Source organism: Diabrotica virgifera, chromosome 7, assembly GCF_917563875.1.
Source record: "Diabrotica virgifera virgifera chromosome 7, PGI_DIABVI_V3a".
NCBI classification, from domain to species: domain Eukaryota; kingdom Metazoa; phylum Arthropoda; class Insecta; order Coleoptera; family Chrysomelidae; genus Diabrotica; species Diabrotica virgifera.
This window is the reverse complement of record NC_065449.1, coordinates 88,970,228-88,988,883: the sequence shown is the minus strand read 5'-3', so window position 1 is coordinate 88,988,883 and position 18,656 is coordinate 88,970,228. Positions and strand designations below refer to the sequence as shown.

General features: G+C 32.8%; 1 protein-coding gene across 1 annotated transcript in view; it reads right to left on the bottom strand.

Annotated features, from left to right (window-relative positions):
* LOC114340458 (alpha-tocopherol transfer protein-like) overlaps positions 1-18,656 on the bottom strand; it is a 153,236-nt gene that overhangs the window by 25,857 nt on the left and 108,723 nt on the right. The window contains exons 2-3 of the mRNA XM_050656109.1: positions 16,751-16,896; positions 9,780-9,939 (exon numbers count right to left, since the gene is read on the bottom strand). Coding sequence (XP_050512066.1) covers positions 9,780-9,939; positions 16,751-16,889 — 299 coding nt within the window. The 5' untranslated portion in view covers positions 16,890-16,896. The remainder of the gene's footprint in view (positions 1-9,779; positions 9,940-16,750; positions 16,897-18,656) is intronic.

The following is an 18,656-nucleotide window of genomic DNA, read 5'->3' as shown; positions in this document are numbered from 1 at the left end:
TTTTATTCCTCTTGAAATGATTTATAAGACACTGGACTGTCTTATATTCTACAAATACTAGGTAGGTCTATGCTTTTACACATTTTTCATTAATGATAGGTTACTGTTACTTTAGTAAATTTAGAAACAGTGGATAGTTAGTGGTAGATAGCAGTTATTTGGTATAGAAGCTAGTTTAGTAGAAGACAAGATTTTGCCGAATAGTCAAACAGATATTACAATGGAAAAATTAACAAATACATTTTATGTCATTAACATTAACACAGGATTTTAAATACCAGCTTAAGAAACTAGCTTTATCTTGTGAAAGTATAGAAAATGATGATGCCAAAACTAAAAATTATACTGGTTTAGCAAATTACATGTGTTTTTAAAATAACTTTAAACTATATTACACCATTTATCAAATACCATCAAAATACTGTTTTGTCGTCAAGTGATCAAGTATTGCTTACTTTAGCTAAACTAAGCTTAAACTTAGATTATAAAGATTTGGGATATAGGTTTAATATTTCACCCTACTCGGTATCAACTTATTTCAAAAATACTTTGTATATAATGTGCCTTAGGTTAAAAAATTCTGTGTTCTGGCCTGATAGAGATATTTTAAAGAAAACTATGCAAAATTCACTTAAAGAATCTTTTCATGGAAATACTACAGGTATAATTGACTTTGAACGAATGTTGGTATGAAACGAATTATTTATTTTTCTGAAGCTAGTTATTGAGGCATTTTTGTAATTAACTATTCTAATTGGGAAATAAGCCACAATTTAACTTGAAAAAATAATTTTATTAACCTTTCGACTTCCACATCAGACGTCATTGTCAAAATACAAAATATTATTATTTATGCATATTATTACCTGTAAATATTTCTTCTGATTGTTAATTGTAAAGGATAGAAAAATTACCATTTATTTTAATTTTTTTTAGAATCAGCTGAGAGAAGTGGTCTACAAAAAACAGGAAGGAAACGGAATATGTGGCTATGAAAGGCAAAGGAAACGTTTACAAAGCAAATGTGACACATTTCTTTTTAAGTGTTTAGGAATATCAGTAAATTACATTAAAAAAATGTATGAAAAGATTTTGTTCAATAAAAATGTTTATATTTATCAAGGATGTATTATTTGGTATGGCCACATATCGTCAGTGATGTAGTAATACATCCTATCGGTTTTTTCATGAGTTTTGTAAGAGAGACTAAAAACTTGTCTTAGGGTCACCTCCTGTTTTCATATGATATTTTTTGACTTGTTTTGTAGTAAATTAAACTATGTATGAACTACAAAACAAGTCAAAACTTACATATATGAACACAGGAGGTGACCTTAAAACATGTTTTTCCATATCTTCTACAAAACTCATGAAAAAACAGATAGGAGGTATTGTCACATCAGCAAGGATATACAGTGATGAGCGCCCTAATAACCGGCAAAATAGCGCAAAAGATGGGCAACGTATTAAGTTGTGAGATAAAAAAGGAACGAAACTAGTCGAGCTGGGAAATTTAGCGAAATTAACCTTTAAATTTACATTATATTGATTGTTTCCCACCTTTACACATATCAGAGGAGTATGTCAACTAAAACTGTCACTGTGACAGTGGTAGTTTCCAATGATACGTCTGAAGGTGGGACACAATCAATATAATCTAAATGTATAAGTTAATATCGCTAAATTTCCCAGCTCGACTAGTTTCATTTCTTTTATCTTACTACTTAATACGTTTTCCATCTTTTGTGCTATTTTGCCGGTTATTAGCGAGCTTATCACTGTATTTCTGGTATATCCAGGGAATGTCTAAAAAATATATTTTGAATGTCCAAAGAACATTCGTGGACAGTCAGGGAATGTTCCAATAAGATATTCAGGTAATGTTTAAAATGCTGGCACAGGATTTTCCTGGGATGTTCAGGGAACGTTCTTGTGTTTTTGGGGATATTCCAGGAATTTTTTCAATGTTTGTGTACCTTCTATGGACATATATGGAATGTTTTGGTGTTATTAGCGCCGGACTCCATTTGCGATTTGTAATCAGGAAGATTGAACACATTGTTTCAAATACAAGTCAATCCATTTGTGACTAAATAATCATGGATTGACTTCTATTTAAAAGAATGTGTTCAATTTTCACGACTACAAATCGCAAGTGAAGTCCGGCGCTTAGGGTTAATTCCTCTTTGGTATTATTATGTATTATACTACAGAAATCAGGAACTTTCATTCTAAATATATGTATGCATCTTGGCCATCAAACAAATTCTTCCAAACATTTTTTTAAGGGGTTACATAGGTCTTGTGGGTAAAAAAAGTGACTTTTTAAAAAAATTGTATCTCGAAAACTAAAATATATTTTTATTTATAATTGGAACATGTAAAAGTATAGTACTTAAGGTAGTCTCAAAAAAAGTTTCAACCAAAAATATTCATTTTTGTAGAGTTTAATTTTTTGCGGTGGGCAGCATAACTAAGTCCAGTCTCATCTGAAATCAAAAAGTTTCTTGTAGTTTATACCTCTGGCTAGTGAATGAACGAAGGAATTAAAAAAAATGACATTTGAAGATTTTACATAAGTTTAAACACATTTTTGACCCCAATTTTTCTCATTTTTAAAGTGGTTTTTTTTTTATAAAATAAAAACAACCTTATCTAATAAAAAATCCTTCGTTCATTCACTAGCCAGAGGTATAAACTACAAGAAACTTTTTGATTTCAGATGAGACTGGACTTGTTATGCTGCTCAACGCAAAAAAGGGCTGTTGTCGAAAAATTGCAGTCAACTCTACAAAAATGAATATTTTTGGCTGAAATTTTTTTGAGATTACAGTAGAACCCCGATTATCCGTGCTCCTCGGGACCGAAGGGTGGCACGGATAATTGAAAAGCACGGATAATCCGAACATGTATTTCTATTGTATAATGCAACCCTGAAGAGGACAAAATCCTAAACGGGGAAGCACATTGAACGCATTTCTTCTAAACATTATCTAGACAAGCAAATCAAACAATGTGGCATGGCATGTATAATGCATAAATACGTATACACATACATACAGGGTGAGTCATGAGGAACTGTACATATTCCTACCTCGTATAGAGGCCCCTATGGGGAATAACAAATGACCATTAAAAAGTGTCTGCTCCCATTGTTTAATAATATACAGGGCGCGTTTCGCATTTTGACAGAAATTTGTATTCGTCATAATTTTTGAACGGTCAGATCGATGTGTCTCTTATTTTGGTCAATCGTTACACTATTGCCACCTAATCAACTGATTTATTCAAACTAGAAAAAAATCAGGTCCGGCTTTAAAAAAATTAGTTCGTTTGGGTCTTAGAAAAAATTTCACCCTGTATAAGCTTTTTGAAAACTCTAATATGAATTTTACAAATTAGACAAATAGTCAATTAAAATAACATATTTATTTTTTTCCGCACACGATTGCTTATTTTTTTTTAAATCAAATTTGATTATGAATTAAAAGTTTGGTAAAGTGAACCATAGATTTAACAAAATTAACTTTTATTACCAAAATTAATTTTTTTTGAACAAATATTTAATATATGTTACCAACAGTTAACTGATTTATTCAAACAAGAAAAAAATCAGGCCCGGATTTAAAAAATAAGTTCGTTTTGGTCTTAGAAAAAACATCACCCTGTATACACTTTTTGAAAACTCTAATATGATTTTTACAAATTAGGCAAATAGGCAATTAAAATGGCATATTTATTTTTTTCCCCACACGAATACTTAATTTTTTATAAAAACAAATCAAATTTTGACTATGAATAATTAAAAGTTTGGTAAAGAGAACCATAGATTTAAAAAAATAACTTTTATTACAAAAATGAATTTTTTTTGAACAAAATTTAATTTATGTTATCACCCAATCAACTGATTTATTCAAACTAGGAAAAAATCAAGCCCGGATTTAAATAATTAGTTTGTTTGGGTCTTAGAAAAAATTTCACCTTGTATACGTTTTTTCAAAACTCTAATATGAATTTTACAAATAAGACAAATATGCAATTAAAATGGCATATTTATTTTTTCCCCACACGATTACTAATTTTTTTATTAAAAAATCAAATTTGACTAGCATAAAAAGTTTGGCAAAGTTTTTGCATAGATTTAAAAAAATGAACTTTTTTTACAAAAATTAATTTACAAAAACAACGTTTTTCTTAAAATTAAGAGTTTTACCATTTTTTTTTTTCTATAACACGTCTGGATCTAAAACTTCCCATAACACTTCTTTTGGACTCTATATTTTAACATAGACGTGATCAAATTGATAAATTTTAAATTTTTCCACCTAATTTTTGCGATTTACAAGTTTGCAACTTTTACAAGAAGAAGACTGAAAGACTACAACAATTTTCATAGTCTTCACAATGGTAAGAGGTATGTGCTGTAAAAATTTCAGAAAAAAAATATTAAAATGGAACAGAGTTGTAGCGAGTTAAACCGTGAGTTCATTTTTTTTTTTTTCATTTTTAGGTTAAAATTCCGATTTTGACAAATTTGATTTTTTAATAAAAAATTAACTAATCGTGTGGGGAAAAAAATAAATATGCCATTTTAATTACCTATTTGTCTAATTCGTAAAATTCATATTAGAGTTTTCAAAAAGCGTATACAGGGTGAAATTTTTTCTAAGACCCAAACGAACTAATTTTTTTAAAGCTGGACCTGATTTTTTTCTAGTTTGAATAAATTAGTTGACTAGGTGGTAATAGTGTAACGATTGGCCAAAATAAGAGACACATCGATCTGACCGTTCAAAAATTATGACGAATACAAATTTCTGTCAAAATGCGAAACTCGCCCTGTATATTATTAAACAATGGGAGCAGACACTTTTTAATGGTCATTTGTTATTCCCCATAGGAGCCTCTATACGAGGTAGGAGTATGTACAGTTCCTCATGACTCACCCTGTATGTACCTACCATAAAAAATAACAGAAAAAATAAATCTTTCATTATAAGTCTCTCTTTCGTCATATAGAGTTTCCGTCAAGTGATTTACGATGACGCTATTTTGATAAAACCTCAAAAACGCAAATTGAGTAATAGAAAATCATAGCACGGATAATCCGCAGCACAGATAATCCGCAGCACAGATAATCCGCAGCCGGATAATCGAGGTTCTACTGTACTATACTTTTACATGTTCCAATTATAAATAAAAATAATTTTTAGTTTCCAAGATATAATTTGTTTAAAAAGTCACTTTTTTACCCGCAAGACCTATGTAACCCCTTAATGTTTGCCTTTCCATGCTGTAGCAAACTTAACAAATTGTTAATTTGAAATTGTAACAGTTAAGTTTTGCAAAGTATGCTGCCCTCTTGTATCTTCTGCGTTATCTTCATCATACAATTACTTCATCTAAAAACTGTCTGCGATATATTCGTTTTGTTGCTAAAATTATTTCCTGATCCATGGATTGAATAAGCGATGTTGTATTTTTTAGCAAAAACATACAACTAAAGTTGCCATGTTTTGATCATAGAATATTTTCAGAGGGATGAGCAGGAGCGTTGTCTAAAATCAAAAAACATTTCACCTCTTCCAGCAGATTCCCAGTTTCTTCTCTTGAAATTTTTTCACTGCAGGTACAGTCGGAAAAATGAAAGAGTACCCATGAACGATCACATCAATCACATATTATTAAGATAATTAATAATCTATCTCTATCGTTTGTTATTTATAGAAAAAGAAGAGCAAATACAAGATATGTAATTGTATCTGATTGATGTGATCGTTCATGGATATTGTTTCATTTTTCTGACTGTACAAATTCTTTAAAAGGTCAATTTTTTAAGATATCTGAGGTGAATCACTATGATGAAATTATTTATTTTTATAGCTCCACAATTATATACAAATCCTACCTCAAAATATTTGTAAGAATTTAAACTCTTGAATGCCTTCATTTGTTGACCTGTGTAAAAACTATTACTAAGCTCTAAATACAAAAAAAAAACTATGTCCATGTTGTTACCCTTGAAAAACTTTTTCTACTGTAGGTTAACTCATACCCCTTGAGGGAAAATGGATCTATATACCAACAGCTTTTGAAAATATTTACTTATGTTTATTTATTCACTGCTTAAAACTAAATACAGTTGTTAAAGTACTTCTACAGCTAGGAGCTACACGAAGTCAACAGCAAAATGTTCGGAAAATACAACTATAAAAAACTATTATACAGGGTGTCTGCGTAACTTGGAACCATATGGGAAACTTTTTTAATATAAATTTTACGAAAAAAAGTTATTCTTCATAAAGTGCTCTGCATAGTCCAAAACCTAAGATGCAATCATCAGGTATCAAAATTTATCAATAATATACGAGGTATGTCCAAAAATATGAATTTGGCTCAAGAGTAAAGTGCATTTATATTGCACAATATCGAAAATTGTTATTAAGAAAAGTTGTTTGTAATTCAAAATTATGTTATAATATGCATTTACACTCTTCTAATTGAAAAGAAAATTTTGAAAATTTTCCTCAAATTACGGATACTCAACATCATTTTTATTTAAGATAACTCCGTTATTATTAATTTTGCGAAAAAAGTTATTCTTTATAAAAATGTCTGAATAGTCAAAAAACTAAGATGCAATCATAAGATATCAATTGGTTTTCAATTCTATACGAAGTATGTCAAAAATATGAATTTCGCTCAAAAGTAAAATACCTTTATAGTTCACAATATTTCAAATAGAAGGATGTCATTGCACATTGAAGCATAGTTTTTAATTCTGAACAACTTTTTATAATAACAAATTTCAATATGGTGAAAAATAAAGGTACTTTACTCTTCAGCGAAATTCATATTTTTTGACATACCTCGTATAAAATTGACAAAATTTAATATCTTATAATTTTATTTTGGTTACGAGACTATGCAAAACTTTTTGTAAGGAATACCTTTTTTTCGTAAAATTAAAAGTAACGGAGCTATCATAAATAAAAATTATGTTCGGTGTCCGCGATTTGAGGAAAATTTTCAAAAAAAAATTTCAATTAGAATAGTGCAAATGCAGATTATAACATAATTTTGAATTACAAACAACTTTTCTCAATGACAATTTTCGATATTGTGAAATATAAAGGCACTTTACTCTTGAGAGAAATTCATATTTTTTGACATACCTCGTATACCATTGCTAAAATGTTATATCTGATGATTGCTTCTTAGGTTTTAGACTATGCAGAGCATTTTATAAAGTATAACTTTTTTTCGTAAAATTGATATTAAAAAAGTTTCCCATATGGTTCCAAGTTACGCAGACACGCTGTACAACGATTAAACTATTATATAAAAACAATTATATAAACCACCATTTTATAACAACAATAACTTTTTTTATAAAAAAACTATTAAACGTAAAAAACTCAAGAAACTCAATGCGGTACAAATATAAATAATTTCAATGTGTGCCTCCCAGCTTTCATATTAGTGTCATAAACGTCAGTCTTGAAACGGCCTATATGTTAATACAGTGATGAGCACACTAATAACCGACAAAATAACGCAAAAGATGGAAAACAGATTAAGTTGTGAGATAAAAAGAGATGAACCTACTAAAGGTGTTAAATTTAGCGATAGTAACTTATAAATTGACATTATATTAGTCTCTTTGCAAAGACAATGACGTCGACTTTGCAAAGTAACAAGACACTTACTCAACACACACACTACACATTACTCCCCTGACTTAGTGATAAGTTATACAATTACGTGGCTAAAGGTCACGGTTATTAGACTTTATTACGGTAGTCTTGTCCGACGGTGGTGTGGAGACTTATATTTTTGACTTTACGTCACAAGAGTTTACATTCCCATATTTTTAAATTATTTTCGATCATTGAATGTGTGCTATTGTGTATATATGTGTATTATTTGTGTTATTATGAAATAATAAGACAAATAGTACACATTTTATCTTATACCGGGTGGTGAATCGTAAAAAGGGCCATAGGAAACTCAATGTAAAATTCTGAATTGTTGAATTCCTGCTTCCCTAATTATTCTACATCAAAAGTCATGAGAGAATACTTGTAGAGAATTAAAATCTGTATTAAAATCAAAAGTTAAAAGTGTTCTACGATTTAAATGCATTCCAAAATTTTGAAAAATATGATACATTTGCCACAATAGGTATGCGTGTAAAAGTAAGACCACAAGTTACTATTTAACTGACAGTGCTCACACCATTGACTGAATAAAAAAATCTTTATTATTAATCCTTTCTCCGCAACTGAGGGTATCTTATCAACTGTATTGTTTTTAAACAATAGATGATAAAATAAAAATATTGACAGTTCAAAAATGTGAACATTATTGCATTGTGTGTGGCCTAAGTTTGGGCTGAAAACTAAAATGTACTACATTTTTACAAAATTTTGGAATATGTTTAATTACGTAGACCAATTTTAACAGTTATTTCCAATACAGATTTCAATCCTCTTCAAATAGTTTCTAATGTCTTTTGATGTAAAATAATTATTAGGGAAGCTGGAATTCAACAGTTCAGAATTTTACATTGAGTTAATGCAAAACTTTGACGCGTGTCAAAATTCTCAATGTGTTTTAATTGTATTCATTTTTTTCGAATCCTGAGAAAACTAATAAATATTTTTGAAAAATTTAAACTCAGAATGAAAGACTACATTATTACCGAGGGCTGAAAGTCCCTGAAAACTTCTATAATGTTTATTTTAATAAGTTACAGGGCTGAAAATAAAAGAGAAGTGTGATATTTAATTTCAAATATTTCATTCAATAGAATCTGCTTGTTTATTCTAAGGGCTTTCCGCCCTCGGTAATAATGTAATCTTGCATCCTGCTTTTAAATTTTTCTAAAATTTTCGTTTTCTCAGGATTCGAAAAAAATCATATTACGATTCAAATGACAGTAAACTCTCGTGACGTAATCTCAACCTTAATGTTCATTGGTTAGTCGATTTAGGCAACCGTAGTAATGTCTAAGAACCGTGGCTAAAGGTTCTAGTTCTAAACCAAAGCTAGAATCAGAGAAAAAAAAACATTATATTGATTGTTTCCCACCTTTAGACCTATCGGACGAGTTTGAGAAATGCCACTGTCACAGTGACAGTTTTAGTTGAAATACTCGTCTGATATCTAAAGGTGGGAAACAATCAATATAATTACGTATTTTTTATGGGAAATAAGCCACAATTTTACTAAAAAATGAATTTATTAACGTTTCGAAGCCCAAATCAACAATATAATTACGTATTTTTTATGGGAAATAAGCCACAATTTTACTAAAAAATGAATTTATTAACGTTTCGAAGCCACAATTTTTTAGTAAAATTGTGGCTTATTTCCCATAAAAAATACGTAATTATAAAAATGCCACAAGGAAATAGCTTCAGAACAAAATCAATATAATGTCAGTGTATATGTTACTATCGCTAAAGTTAACATCTCTACTAATTTTATTCCTTTTGATCTCACAATTTAATACATTTTCAATCTTTTGCGCTATTTTGCCGGTTATTAGCGCGCTCATCACTGTATATTATTTTTACTGTTACTGGAATATGTTGTGTGTTCAGTTCCTGTTTAATTATTATCTAATTTTAAAGGTCGTTTCTAGCTCTTGTTAATTAAATACAATATTTAATCAGGAATAAACCTTTCCTATCATAAATGCAATAATATAAATATTATGAAAATGGTTTATATAGAGCTTGTATTAGGTACCTACCTATTTGGTGCTAACTTACCATATATCATAAGTTGCACTCATGTGGCATGATGTTGGATTCGTTTGTTCGAAATATTCTGGCATAACTGTTCTAATAGCGTAATACATATCCAAGCACTGCTTCGTCCTTTCTATGCTGAACTGACATATCGTCAAGAAATATTGGATCATAGAATCAGCTGAAAAATTATATTGGATAGGGATATGTATAATCATGTCTCAGATACTATAGTTCGGATCCAGAACTATAGTTATCGAATCCCTAGAAAACTAATAAGTTTTTTTTAATTTTAACGCAGAATGAATGATTGCATTCTGTAAGTCCCTGAAAAGTTCTACAATATTTATTTTAAGAAGTTACAGTGGTGAAAAAGAAAGAGAGAAAATTTAATGTTATTATAAAATTTCAAATATCTCATTCAAAAGAAACTTTTTGGTTATTCATTATATAAAAGATATTTGGTTATTATATACTATTTATTATTGACTTTTAGCTCTCGGTAATAATGTAATCTTTCATTCTGCTTTTAAATTTTTCAAAAATACTTAGTTTTCTCAGAAATCGAAAAAACTGAATGCATTTAAAACACATTGGCGCGTGTTTTAATGTCGGAAAACGCAGCAACAGAAGAAGAGATAAACAGACGATAGTAGACGACAGAAGACAATAGATTAGAACAAACAACATCTTGTATAAAACCACTCCAAATTGTAATCTGGAATGTAAATATCAAAGAAAAAAAAAACAAAATAAAATGATATACCAAAATATAGTACAACGTATTATCACATAATATGCAGTAGAAATTTAGACCATAAAAAATCCAAAGAAGCATTCTAACGACCGAAATGAAATACTAGAGAAAATGTTGTGGCCTGACCAGAAGAGACAGGATATCAATAGATACCCCAAATACACAAGAAACAGTTCTTAGATTTATAAATATCTAACCAGAGACAGGCACAAAATAGAAGTAATAATGGATATGTACAAAAATAATACAAACACAGTAAGAACTAATAACGAGGAATCCAGAGAATTTACTACAAGTCAAGGCGTCAAACAGGGATGCGTGTTGAGTCCACTGCTATTCTCAGTGGTACTGGAAGCAGCAATAAAGAAAGCCAAGAGCCAAGAATGAGAAAACTAACATTAGGATACTGGCAAATGAAACATACTCAACTACCGGAGCTACTATTTGCAGACTACATTGTATTGATAGCAGAACACAGAGAAGACTTACAGAACAATGTTGAAATCCTAGAAGAAGAACTATCAAACATAAATATGAAAATTAATACAGAAAAAACAAACACTGATAATTTCAAATACGAGGAAGACACACGCAATAGAATTAGACGGGAAACAACTAGAGCAAATAGAATATTTTAATCACCTAGGAGTAACAATTGAATCAAATGATAAACAAGACATGAAAATAAACGAGAGAATGGGACGAAGAGGAAGCTTATTTAAAACTAGGAAGTCAAAACGGCAATCGTTAGATCAGTAGTTAGACCAACAATCATGTATAGCAGCGAAACATGGACATTGACGGGGAGACAAAAATCCAGAGTCAATGCTATAGAAATGAGGTTCCAGAGGAAAGTAGCAAACAGAAAGAGGACAAAAAAATACAGAACGAAACAATTAGACCAAATCTAAATCTAAAAAAAAATCAATGAAAAAATAATACAGAGATGACTTAGACGGTTGGGGTACGTGTGGAGAATGTTGAAGGAGAGGCTAACAAAACGAGTGTTCGAAACGAGAGTCCAGGGAAAAAACAAAAGGGCAAGACAAGAGTTAGGTGGGTAGATGAAATCAGTAAAGAAGTCGAGAAGAAAGGATTGACATTGGAAAGTGCAACAAACCTAACACAAGATAGGAAAGTATAGCGATACGCTTTAATGACTATTTTTGCTAATTTTAATTTTAATATTTTTTCTCAAAAACGAAACAGCGTTAGTCATTCAAATACAAAATGTTAAGAGACATGGGTTTGCCCTGTCACATCTGTTTTTCGTCTGCGCGGTGCAACAGGCTGCACCCTCATTAATTGAGTACTTTATCAGACAGTTATTGTGTCAACAGCTCGCTATCCATTCGAAATTGTTTTTCTTAAAACTGTAAAAGTAGACGCCAGACTTAGTGATGTATTTGCTCATCTGGTCAGGTCAAGGGGAAAGGAACACAAACATTATCATCGTTTGTGGTTGTTTCCTTTAGTCACTACTCAGCATGCGAACGGTCAACACGCACCGGCTGGACCCTCTCCGAGAGACCTAAACACATTTTCGTTACAACAATAAAATTACCGTTTGTTTTATTATTAATATATTTTTTATTATTATTTTATTATTATTTTATTATTATTGTTTTATTATTAATATATTTTTTATTATTATATATTCATTTTTTAATTAAATTCCGCAACTCACCCATCGGAATATTGGTGACCCTCGCGAGTATTTTAAACCGCCGCGAAAATTTAAAAAAGGGTTAGTGTTAATAATATATTTTTGCCGGTTAATAATATACAGTGAACATCGAAAATGATGACCAGTGCCAACAATAGTGTTTCAGATCGGATTGCAGTGGCCATCGGGAAATTGACAGCCGAATTAGCTGACATGAAAATCCAGCTAGCTAGCTTGTCGCGCGCTCGAGCACAAGCTAACACATACCGTCGCAACCGCAGCAACTCAAGACGAAGACCATATCCTAGAGACAGTAGCTACAGTAGGGAACATAATAGTCACATATTATGTTGGTATCACTACCGTTTTGGTAACCAGGCCCAAAAGTGCTCTCCTCCCTGCAAGCTCCAGGGAAACATCGCGGGCAGTCGGTAAATGCGGCATCCGATCGAAGCCCAAAGTCTCGCCGCCTTTACGTAATAGACTATGATACAAAAAAAAACAGTTTTTAGTCGACACCGGTGCCGATCTGTGCGTTTTCCCGCGGAAATATGTACGGGGTGCACGCGAAAAGACTTCATACGAACTATACGCGGCCAATGACACTAAAATCGCGACATACGGCTATGTGAACTTGACATTAAACATCGGACTACGGCGTGATTTTACGTGGCGATTCGTAGTGGCGGACATTTCAAAGCCCATTATCGGAGCCGATTTTCTTTCCCATTTCGCGCTCCTAGTGGATATTGCTAACCAGTGCTTAGTAGACAGTACGACAACCCTTCGAACAAAGGGACTCGTTAAAGAGTGTTTCGACGGCAGCGTAAAGACTATCGCGGAAGCGTCGCGTTACCATGAACTGCTGCTACGATTTCCGGAAATCACGCGACCCGCCGGTATCGTGAAAGACATTCAACATCAAACGAAGCACCACATCGATACAACACCAGGTCCACCCGTTTTTTCGAAGCCTTGACGATTAGCACCTGACAAAATGCAATGGGCTAAAAAAGAGTTCGAAAATCTTCTACGACTAGGCATCATAAGACCATCGAAAAGCAACTGGTCTACTCCACTGCACATGGTCCCAAAGAAAGGTGAGGAATGGAGACCCTGCGGAGATTATCGACGTCTCAACCAAAAAACAGTTCCAGATCGATATCCAATTCCGCACATCGAAGATTTCGGTCAGGCGCTAGCTGGTAAGACAATTTTCTCTACAATAGATTTAGTGAGAGCATACAACCAGATACCAGTAGCCACCGATGACATACCAAAAACCGCCGTTACCACACCATTTGGGCTGTACGAATACTTATATATGCCTTTTGGTTTACGAAACGCAGGACAGACATTCCAGCGTTTCATAGACGAGATTTTACGTGGTCTAGACTTCGCCTACGCTTACATCGCTGACATTCTCATTGCATCAGAATCCAAAGAGCAGCATATGTCGCATTTGGAAGAGATTTTCAAAAGGCAGTTTGGCGTTGTGATAAATCCAGCGAAGTGTCAATTCGGCAAAAACGAGATTACCTTTTTGGGATACACAGTATCAGACGGAGGACTCACACCTCCACAAGAAAAAGTAGCAGCTGTACAGAATTTCACTCAGCCAAAAACAGTGAAAGACCTACGCAGATTTCTAGGTAGGTTAAATTTCTACCGAAGGTTCATACCCAATGCAGCTGAGCTACAAGCACCACTACATTATGCCCTAAAAGGTAATGTCAAAGGAAAAGCACCAATCGAATGGACACCACAGCGAATCAAAGCCTTTGACGACTGCAAAAACAGTTTAGCTAACGCTGCTTTACTGAGCCACCCTGTAAACGATGTTGATATCTCCATCACTTGTGACGCTTCTGATTTTTGTGCGGGAGCTGTACTACAACAAAAAACGGATACAGGTATGAAACCTTTTCTAAGAAATTCTCACCTAGCGAAAAGAAATATAGTGCATACGACAGAGAACTATTAGCTATATATCTACCCATAAAACACTTCAGACATATGATCGAAGGCAAGGATATAACGATATACACAGACCAGAAACCAATCACCTTCGCCTTTACTCAGAAGCTAGATAAATGTAGTCCTAGACAGTTTAGATATTTAGACTATATAGGACAGTTTTGCACTAACATTCAGCACATTTCTGGTTTAACAAATATTGTGGCAGACGCACTATCTCGAGTCGATAGCATCAAGAAAAATATCGACATCACTGACTTAGCTCTCGCACAAGAAACTGATCCAGAACTGCAAACTTTTTTAAGTGAGAAAACATCACTACAAATGAAGAAAATACGTTTTTTCGAGCAAAACGTGAGTTTGTACTGCGACATATCAACATCTACAGCCAGACCATTTGTACCGAAACCACTTCGAATGGCAATTTTTCGCACCATGCATAAGCTAGCACATCCCGGAATTAACAGTTCTGTGAAGATGATCACACAGCGATATGTTTGGCCATCCATTAAATCAGATGTGAGGAAATGGACTCGAGCGTGTCTACAGTGCCAAAAATCGAAAATATCGCGCCACATTGTTTCACCTACCGGAAGTTTTGTACCACCTTCCAGCCGATTCGAACATGTCCACATAGACATTATAGTGATGCCGGTTTCAGAAGGAAACAGATACTGTTTAACATGTGTCGATCGTTTCACACGTTGGCCAGAAGCTTTCCCGATGCCTAATCAAGAAGCAGACACAGTAACCAGAACATTTTTTTCTGGTTGCATAGCTCGTTTCGGCACCCCCAAGCGCATCACAACAGATCAAGGCCGACAATTCGAATCGCATCTCTTCAAGTAATTATGCAAATTAACTGGAACTTCCCATTTAAGGACAACCGCCTATCATCCGCAAGCAAATGGTATGGTAGAAAGGTTTCATCGACAGTTAAAAGCAGCAATTCGATGTCATGAAAACATCCGATGGACCGAAAGCCTACCTTCAGTGTTACTGGGCATACGAGCAGCGTGGAGAGAAGATTTAGGTACTTCCGCCGCCGAACTCGTGTACGGAGAACCATTGTATTTGCCAGGTGAACTATTGTTTTCGTCACAAAGAAACACCGACGACAATGCTCACATTTATTTAAAAACGCTTCGAAACCATTTCGAAAACCTCCGTCCTACGCAACCGTCGCATCATGGATCCAAAAGTACCTTCATTTTCAAAGACATGAAAACCACCTCTCACGTTTTCATCCGCCGTGATACAATCAAAAGCAGCTTAGAAAACCCATATCACGGGCCTTTTCCAGTTGTTAAGCGAGGTGACAAGACTTTTGTCGTCCGGGTAAATGGAAAACAATCAACATTTCAATAGACAGATTGAAACCAGCGTACGAGCTTCACGACTCTACCCATCACGAAACAAAAAAATGACAGTATCCAGCAAAAGAAACAACAGAAGAGCAAGATTTACAGGAAGCTACGAAGAAAGTGTTAGTTCACAGTGATTCTTTGGTTCACAGTAATTCACAGTGATTTTTTTTTCTTTCTCCTCGTATAAACTTTGCATTATTATTTTTTCCTTCCTATTTTCAATTTCCATTATATGTAATTTGTATATATTATATATTATCTATCGTTTTAGTCTCTCAGAGGGGGGTGTATAGCGATAAGCTTTAATTACTATTTTTGCTAATTTTAATTTTAATATTTTTTCTCAAAAACGAAACAGCGTTAGTCATTCAAATACAAAATGTTAAGAGACATGGGTTTGCCCTGTCACATCTGTTTTTCGTCTGCGCGGTGCAACAGGCTGCACCCTCATTAATTGAGTACTTTATCAGACAGTTATTGTGTCAACAGCTCGCTATCCATTCGAAATTGTTTTTCTTAAAACTGTAAAAGTAGACGCCAGACTTAGTGATTTATTTGCTCATCTGGTCAGGTCAAGGGGAAAGGAACACAAACATTATCATCGTTTGTGGTTGTTTTCGTTAGTCACTACTCATCATGCGAACGGTAAACACGCACCGGCTGGACCCTCTCCGAGAGACCTAAACACATTTTCGTTACAACAATAAAATTACCGTTTGTTTTATTATATTCATTTTTTAATTAAATTCCGCAACTCACCCATCGGAATAAAAGCATGGAGACTACCATGCCAAACTCAACTCCACCAGCCTTACACCTAACGGAAAAAGGCTTAGGACTAAGTAAGTAAGTAAGTAAGTAAACAACATGCTATAAAATTGATACATAAAGTCGAGTCCTGCGGTAAGTCTGCGAAATAGCATGCCGTATTGGTCAAAATCCCTAGTTTGCAACACAGAAATGTTTAACTTATCAAAGTAATTACATCTTAAATCAAAAATGCTCTATAGTTTAAAATCAGTTGTTCTGGAAATATTTGAATAAAATCCTGGAAAAAACGGAACATTTTTTCGAAAACTTTTCCGATTAATGCCAAAATAACCTAAAATAGGAAAACTATCCTGAGTTGCAATTTAATTTGATGAAAAGAAGATGTACATAATAGTATTTAAAGCAAATGCTAATATCAATAATACAATACAAACATAACAGTTATCATACTTACATGGTGTTTCTGGTAAATGTTTTTGGGTTTCCAACCACCTCTTTATAACATTGACTTCTACATTAACAGTTTTTTCATTTTTGCCAAAGAATTTCCACACTAATTCACGATCGGTTTTATAGAATGGCTGAGATGACATATTTTTTCTAAAATTTAAAGATAGTCAAACAACAACCTGAGTATCAAACGGGTGTTTAAGTTCTCGAATGAATATTTTACAGGGTCCCGGTGAATTCGTAACTATTTTAATCCCCCATCCTAATTACAGGCCAATTGGTAACTCTGACCTTCTCAGGTAATTTTTCGGTAACTCAACAACTACCTACCGGTGAATTCGTAACTAAATAAAGGTATAATCTTTTAGACTTGAAATAAACATAATATGGAAAATCTCTTTGCTTTTAAATTATCAGATGGATTTAAATAATTTATCATTGCTAAACATCTAAAAAATATTAAATTTACAATTATTTGATAAAAACCAAGCTCGTGTAGAGCTATACTTGATGGAAATAATATTTCAACACGTGTTAATGAAACACTATAATATTGTTTCAATTATTTTATTAAGATATTTCAATTTTTGCTATTTTTTATAGGTACATATAGTACAAATATAATGTTTTTAAGCAAACCAAGAAACATTCGGGTTACATTTAAGGTATTAGATTTAATCAATGGTTTCGAATTCACTTGAAGAAAGTTTCGGGTTGGCAGGTCAGGTAAAAAAAGTTACGAATTGGCCGGTGTACATTTTTATTTGAAAATTGTTGTCATTAAAAGTTACGAGTTGGCGCGTGTCCATTTTACAAAGCTTTTATATTGACTTACTTATATTATAGTTTTTAGTTTTGAATTTGTATAAAAACATATTTTTGTTTATTAGGACAATATTTTTGCTATATTTGGATTCAAGACGCAATAATTTATATGCAGAATCTATTTTTGTATTTATTCAATTATTTTCATTGGTAAATATTTATTTGTGTAAAAACCATTAGCAGAACAAAATATTTGTTACTTTTTAAAACGTCAAATCAACTGTTTGAATCACTATTAGACCATCGGATTTTAGCAAGAAAAAAAGAAATTTTGAGTTGAACCAGGTTCCTTTTTGAGAAATTTGAAATTTTCTTATTTTCTGCACGTTTTCCGAGATAACATTTTTCGTTTTTTCCGTACGCTGGTAATAAATAACTATTATGAAACAGTCCGTGAAGTATGAATTTTGCGAACGCACGCGATTTTTAGAGCACGAGCTACAACGGAGCGAGTGTTATACATCGCGTAAATTCGCAAAAAGTACTTCACGCACAGTTTCATACAATATTTTGTCTACGATAAACAAATAAAAAACTGTAACTCTTCGTCACTGGAATTAATTTCTATTCTACAATTTTTAGAACTTTGACATTTAAAAATCCTAACTACTTTCACACCACAAAACTGTCAAACATTTTGTTGTAAGTCATTGCTCATATTGTCATCACCATGACAACGCGAAAGTTAAGGATATTTGATTATATTAAAGTGTGCCAAAAAACCCATTGAAAGTGTGCGAAAAAGTAAATCCCATTTAAAATACATTGTTACTTCACGCACACTTTAAACGCTTCACGTACTGCTATCTCTAGTGACAGTTTTCACCAACTAAAAACTTACGCATAATATGACATAGAGTAGATAAAATCATTTTAACATTTACAGCCCTTCAAATAACTAAGTTATGTTTTAATTTGTATGTAAATTTGTTTCTTTTTGTGAAATGGCGCTTGAAACCTTATGGTTCTCGGCCCTCAATTTTTGTTGATGATTGGACGGCCTCTTTTGGTCACATTGTCAGGAAGTATTGTGTGATATATCTTGTATTGTTTATATTTGATATAGGACTGATTTGTGAAACGCC